We start from the raw sequence: 7,203 nt of genomic DNA, 5'->3' as shown, positions 1-7,203 counted from the left end.
TCACCATGTCTCATAAAGAAATTGCATCTAGAGTCACCCAAGCTGGTACATAAAGTAAAATATACCTTCCTGCACTAACTAATCCCCCAGGGGAGATTAACGCTGAGAGAGGGCAGTTAAACTTGCTTCCACTGATCTCTCCTTTAGGCTTTGTCACCTGGCGGGAGCAGCTTTATGTTGTTGTGGTCCATAGGCACCATGCAGATAAAGGCAGATCAGTCGATATGCTGATTAAGGAGGGTCCTGATTCAATGCCATATTAAAATCAATTTCAATCAATTTCAATGGGCATTGGATCAGGCCCTGAATTCCCAGCTGTTCTAGCTACATTGCGCCCTTGAGCCTGTGCCTCTCACCTTGTAGGCAGAAGTGGACCCTTTGAACCCCTAGTGGAGGGAAGGTTTCTTCCACTTTCTGGAAAAAGGAGCCTTATGTTTTATCAATAGGACACATAAAGATACATTAAAATAATTCTCGTCAGCCTCCCGTTATCTTTAAGGATGTATGGTTTATCACTCCACCAGCAATGATGGTAAGAAATGATGACACTTCTTTTTGTGAGCATTCATTCATTATTACTATTGGTATTAAGGTAGCACCTAGAGGCCCCAACAGTTGGGGCCCCTGCCCTCAGTGTGTTCGGTGCTGTACAAACCCACAATGAGAGACAATTCCCATCCCAAAAATCTTAGGGTCGGAAGGGAAACAGAGGCACAGAAAGGTGAAGTGACTGGCCCAAGATTTTACAGCAGGACAGCTGTGACTAGAACCCAGGTTTTCTAATTGCCAGTTTAGCGTCTGAGCCATGAGACTACACTGCCTCAAGCCAGCCTCTCTCCATACATTCAGTCAATGGTGGGTCAAATTAATAACAGATTAATTTTGTCATTAGCAGAGTTCCATGTATGTTATTGCTTATTTAGAAGCCATGTTCCTCACACTGACATTTGCAGACTGCTTTTCTGTTGTGATATATTACTCATCTCAGGAAAATCTCCAATTAAATGGATTATATGTGGGAATCAATCCACTTAAAGTTAAGTCAAAGTATCTCATTTAATGATAGGTTTGAGGAGGAGGCTTCATAATTTAGTGTTACAGATCATCACTTGCAATGATACATTGACTATTTGTGTTCTGGACATGTTCTTCTTTGCTAATAGGGCCTGATCCGATCCCATTGAAGTCAATGGGAGTATCTCCATTGTCTTCAGTGGACTTTGAATCAGGCCAGTAATGATCAGCCACAGTCTGTTATAAAAGATCAGAATGGAAATGATTTCTTAGAGTTTTCAAAAGCGCATTGCAGCTTGCAGGCATGCCAGTTAGTACAAACTGTAACTCAGTTAAGCTGCCTTGGCATTAAAGGCCAAATTCACCACTGGCACAATGGGGGTTTGACTCCATTGTGCTCAGATATCATAGTGATAAGTATAGTGCATGTATTTTGAAACAATAATAGATTTGATAGATAGATATACATTAAAGTCATTGGAGTTGCAATCACTTATACCATCAATCAATTTAGTCTCATATGCCTAATAGAACTCCCTCTTATTCTAAGATGGACGTTTTGCTTTTATTCAGGTTTAATTTGTGATGCTCACTTTTTATGGCTATACATGAAGGATTTGGCCACAGATGCCCATTCTGGCATGCCTGGTGCACCCAAAATTCCCATTGACTCCAAGGAGAATTTGGGGATCTAAGAAATAACAGCCTGAGTCCTTAAAGGTTCCATGTATCAACAGGAGGATGCTTGAATTGATCCTTCTAAGAGAATTATATGGTATATGTTTATATACACTACAAAATGACTGTACAGATATTACTCAGACTTTCCACAGAAGTTCACTTTTGAGGTAAGACAAGCATATGTTGTGTCAACCTCAAAGGTCAATCATTCAGAAAGGTAAGAGGGAATGAAAAGTGTAAGGAGGGATTTACATCAGAGAAGTTCTTTTCCATCCTTTCTTGCAACTTTGAGTCCTATCCCTGGTCCCCCTAATCGCCTACAGAAGTATGTCAGATCTTTGATTGGCCATTGATGGCAAAATTGGATCATAAAATTTTTTGGAAAGTAAAGATATCTTTTTCGTTATCATTAATAATATTTATTTTGGAAAAATATTTTAAAAATGAATTTCTTCATTAACAAAACAGTAAAAAAAAACTCAAATAACATTTGCACAATATTCCATAAATACATTTATATACAAAAAATATAGTCACATAGACCCGAAGTGCCTTTGTACATATTTACCAAAAAAATTAAATTATAAAAAAATGAACATCACAAAATACTCAAGCTTTACAATTATCATGAAAATATTTTTACAGATTCAAAAAAATAACACACTTTTTTTCACCTAGTAAAAACACATTTTAGTATCAAAAAAGACATTAAAGGCAGTGTTTGTGTCTCTAATTCAAGAAAAGACTGGCTCGTAAGAATCCAAAATATACACTTTACGCAGTGCATGCTTCTTATGTAGTAATTAAGTCCCTTCATTTAAATATATATAGAAAAGCAACTGACCATAGTGCAATGATAAAATTCATAAAGGCAGTGCAACAGTTATTCTTGAACACAGATCCTTGCCTAGTGTCCATCTTGTTTTTTTGCAGTCACTTTGCTAACTTCAGTAGAGAACCAGCTCAGCCTGAATTTAGTTTCTCAGCAGCAGTCAGTGAAGGAATCTATCTCCCTTTCCTCTTTCAGCAGCATTCATTGGGGCATATCTCCTTTGAAATTGTTTGAACAACAACTTTGCCATATCACTTCCATTTTACACCTGTAGAGAGTTGAGAGAAGCCAAGAACAGAGAGAAGCAGAGTTTAGTAAAACATATAGAGGATCTCAATGATTAAGAGATGGACAGATATCAAGGAGTTCATCGGTGTGCTAGGGCAGAAGAGACTCCACAAATAAGGGATGACTCATAAATTAAAATTATACTGCAGCTGTGTCCCAATCCTGCAAGCTCTCTGTGTGTGGAACTCCCACTGAAGCGAATCATTTGCAGGATTACGCTTTATCTTAAAAAAAGTTATCAGTTTTACAACCTCCACACGAAAATAAACCCACAGGGCCAGATCTCACCGAGTGTAAATTGGTATAGCTCCATTAAAGGCAACGGAGCTGTGCTGATCTACACTAGCTCAAGATCTGGCTCAATTATTTTTATTTTCTTTTACAACCATTAGGCACTGTACTAACCTCAGTTGCTATGATGCATTCATCTTTCTCTTCTGATATGACATACACCGACTGGTACTTTGTGTCCTTTGAAGTGGAATATACTGATTCTGGTCGTTTTCTTTCAGAAGTATCACTATTGAAGATAAAACCAACAACAACAAAAATCAGATGGCTGCTACTAGTACCAACTAGGAAACATATACACCCTTTACAGTAAACTGTTGCCCCAGAGCTATTATCTGAACCGTACCTCTTTAGTGGCACTGCACTTTTCTCCTCTGCCTCTGAATCGTATGTTTCACACTTGGCTTCGCATTTGCTGTGTTCCTCTTTAACAGAGTCCTCATTCTTAAGTTCATGCACCAAATTGTAATCCACTGATGGGTATCTAACTTTGTAGCCATTTTTATCAGAGTTATCACTGTGAAAGTCTACTTTCTTATTTGTGTTTTTAATCTGAGTGGCACCAATGACACTTATTGAAATGTCCTTTTCGCGTTGGCAGTTGGCCAAGTTGTTCATGGTCTCTGTTTCACTCCTGCATGCATCAGGCTGATGGTGCCTCTTTTGCATTTTGAGTCTGACACAGACAACAATAGCAGCGCACCCCAGCAATAGCATCAGGACCAGAATAATCCCAGCACATACTGCAATCCAAGGAAACTGTGCATTCTGACCTTCAGTGTACTTCTCAGTGAAGTCAACAATTACAGGTCCCTGAGGCTGTTCAGGGAGCAAAAACTGGCAGTTGAGTCCACCATATCCCCGAGCACACTCACACACATAACGGTTGTTTCTTTCATGGCAAGTAGCCCCATTGTGACAAGGGTTGTGTTCACATTTGCTGACTGGAGCACTACAGTTCTTTCCATTGTATCCTGGGGGGCAGGTGCAAGAATAGTCATTAATTCCATCTTGGCAGGTTCCACCATTCAAACAAGGAAAGGAGGCACAGTCATCCAAATTATCATCACAGTGTCTTCCAGTAAAACCAGCCTGGCATTGGCATATGTAGGAATTTCCAAGATCAACACACTGGGCTCCTGCAATATTAAATATAACAAATAATGGGTAAGTGTTTTTATAATATCAAGTAACAACTCTTCAGCTTCACAATGTACTTAAAATGATGAAAATCAAGGCCAAGACTTTAAAAAAATGGATGCCTAGAGACAAATATGGAATTAGGACCCCATTTCTGAACATGCTAGCTCACTCTTACAGTTTTTACCTCTGTTACCAGTAGCAAAACTTTTATTAATTTTCTAAATCTTATTTACTTTTCACCACTTATTCTGTTTACTTTTTTGTGTTTTACTCAGCTTCATCGGTGAAACTAGACTGAATCAATTTCACACCTTGGTTTTCATGAATTGGCACAATGTTGCAGAGTTTGGATTGCAACCAATGTGGAGGAATATTTTTAAAAAGCACTTTTTTTAAAACGAAAACAGCTTTACTACTGCTAAATAATAAAAATATTTACCATTTTGATGGCACATTTCATCCATAGAGCTCAAAACAATTTTACAAAGGCATTTTTAAAGTATTGCTATCGTCATTTTTTACAAATGTGGAACTTGAGGCACAAGAAGGCCAAATGCCAGATCCAAGGTCATATTGAAAGACAATACTATTTATACTATGAAGCCATGTCATGCCATCAACTTTTAAGCAGAACTCCTCCGTTTAGTCAATGGAGGAGTTCTAGATAAAAACTAATGGCACAACTCGACGGGGAGTTCTGATTAAAAACAATGGATTGACCTGGCCTATGATTTGTAATTTTATTTTTATACAAACCCTCAACTACATGACAGTGTCCCTTTAAGAGACAAAGGTATATAGTTTGCCTTACCATTAGCACAAGGACTGGAGCTGCAATAATCAATTTTCTTTTCACAGTTAAACCCAGAGTAACCCAATGGGCAGCGACAGCTGTATCCACCATCAGGGTTGTCTGTGCATCGCCCTCCATTGAAGCATGGGCCATCAGCGCAAGTCATAGCACTCAGCTCACAGTTTTTACCATAGAAGCCAGGTGGACAGGTACAGGAATAGCTGTTTTCAAGATCCTGTCGAAAAGAAAAGATTTATTCAATTTAAATAATTTAAAAATCAAAATGACTGTAAAACTGTCTTTAGTTGATCAGATGTTTAAAATATCATTAACTCCTTTAACTTACGGTGCAGCTTCCACCATTCTTGCAGGGGTTGGCATCACATTCGTTGATTTCAATCTCACAGTTGGAACCAGTGTACCCAGGACGGCAAGAACAAGTGTAGCTTCCCTGGCCAGTATTGGTGCAAGTGGCACCATTCTTGCAAGGCTTATGATGGGTACAGTAATTAAGATCTGAAAAAGATTTAAAAGAAGAGACAGATCCATAAAGATATGTGCTAGTTTGCAACTGTTGCATGGCTTGAATGAGGGATACTCTAGAAAATGCTGTTATTTTCTAAAAGACAATCATATGCAATGATCAAGAACTTACCTTGGTTACAGAAAAGGCCACCCCAGCCTTCCTGACAGTTGCATTGCCACGGTTGTTGACAGGTACCATGAAGGCAACCTGGGTATCGGATGCACTCATCACAATAACGCCCTTGCCACCCAACCCTACATCTGAAAAACAAACAAAGGATTGTCAGATTTGTACTTCCAACAGTTAGAAATCCTATCTCAAACTCTGCAAACACACTGAAGCAAAAACCAGGAATCAAGTTTCCTAAAAAGCCTTCCGTGATCCTTCATGTGGGAAAGTCACTGAGTCTAACTGTAGCATCAGTTTTCATCAGTCCCAGCTACCTCTTTCATTACCTTAAACAGAGCTATTGTTCTAGACACTTATTTTGTTTACTATCATAACAAACAGCTAACCTTACATATACTACTGTAAACTCATTAAGTTAATATTAATGACACTGATGTTTGACTTCTAGATTAATACTTTGATCTGGTATTATCTGGATTTCTCAGGTTACCATCTCCTATGAAGAAAAACACTTAAACTAACCCTCAAATGACAAATGTCTTATCTAAGTCTAGAGCATCAATTTGACATTACGGACCAAAAAAAAAAAAGGAAAAACCTCTGAAAACTTACTTGCATTCTCCAGGTTTGTCACAAAACCCATGTTGTTCATCACATCCAGGCAAGCAAATTGCTGCAGACAAATAAAATATATAGATACATAAGCTCCAGGGTCAAATACATCCCTTCTGAAAATACAGTTTTGAAGTGTCTTCTGGGTTGGGACAAACCCTCTTTCACTAGTTCAGTCAGTTAATAGCAGCTGAGTTAATCTCTGAAGGCTGGTGGAGTATTGATCTTGCTTAGTAACTGGGTACTTTACTTATCACTAGGGATGAGCATTCTTCTTAATACAGTTGCACACAGACAAAAGAGGACTCACAATTGCTCTCTTCCCTACAGCCCCTCACCCCCCTTTCCTTCCCAGTGAGGGTCAGAAGTCCTTTTTTCCAATTCTATGCACACAGCTCCACCTCTTAATATCCCCAGAAAGTGTGTGTGTAGATAAGAGTGGACAGCTGGTGTGCAGGGTGCCAGTGCAGGACAGCTGCTCTATTGTCTATTCTCTCCCAGCAGCTGCCCCACTGCAACAATACCCCCAACCCCTTGCAGCCAATCGGGGCTAAGACATGCTTCCCCAGCAGCCTATCCCTGCCCAGATCTAATCTATGGCACGCGCGTGATTTCTCTGCAAAAACTTTTTTTCTTATTCAAATAAATAAGTCTAAAGTTCTTCCTCCCCCCTGCAAAAAAGGGGGCGGGTGGGCACAAACATAGTAAAGAGGTAAGCAGGCCAGAAGGAGGGAGCGTGGGGGAAAAAGAGACTTCTGCTCATTATTTCGCCTGGTTATGGAACTCATTAAGCAGGCACTGCAAAGTTTTAATTCAACAAAGCTAGCTGGAGACAATGACATGCGAAAGAAAGAAAGAAAGAAAGAAAGAAAGAAAGAAAGAAAGAAAGAAAGA

At 39.2% G+C, this 7,203-nt stretch overlaps 1 protein-coding gene across 1 annotated transcript in view; it reads right to left on the bottom strand.

The window, feature by feature from the left end:
• Positions 1–2,172: 2,172 nt before the first annotated feature.
• Positions 2,173–7,203, bottom strand: part of DLL1 (delta like canonical Notch ligand 1) — a 9,107-nt gene continuing 4,076 nt past the window's right edge. Inside the window, exons 5-11 of the mRNA XM_024203870.3 lie at positions 6,310–6,370; positions 5,698–5,828; positions 5,389–5,558; positions 5,061–5,277; positions 3,453–4,245; positions 3,221–3,335; positions 2,173–2,795 (exon numbers count right to left, since the gene is read on the bottom strand). Of these exons, the coding sequence (XP_024059638.1) occupies positions 2,790–2,795; positions 3,221–3,335; positions 3,453–4,245; positions 5,061–5,277; positions 5,389–5,558; positions 5,698–5,828; positions 6,310–6,370 (1,493 nt within the window). The 3' untranslated portion in view covers positions 2,173–2,789. The remainder of the gene's footprint in view (positions 2,796–3,220; positions 3,336–3,452; positions 4,246–5,060; positions 5,278–5,388; positions 5,559–5,697; positions 5,829–6,309; positions 6,371–7,203) is intronic.

The sequence above is a fragment of the Terrapene carolina genome, unplaced genomic scaffold, assembly GCF_002925995.2.
Source record: "Terrapene carolina triunguis isolate 2854851 unplaced genomic scaffold, T_m_triunguis-2.0 Scaffold85, whole genome shotgun sequence".
NCBI lineage: Eukaryota > Metazoa > Chordata > Testudines > Emydidae > Terrapene > Terrapene triunguis.
Note: the sequence above shows the minus strand (reverse complement) of the source record. Positions and strands in the feature narration are given on the sequence as shown.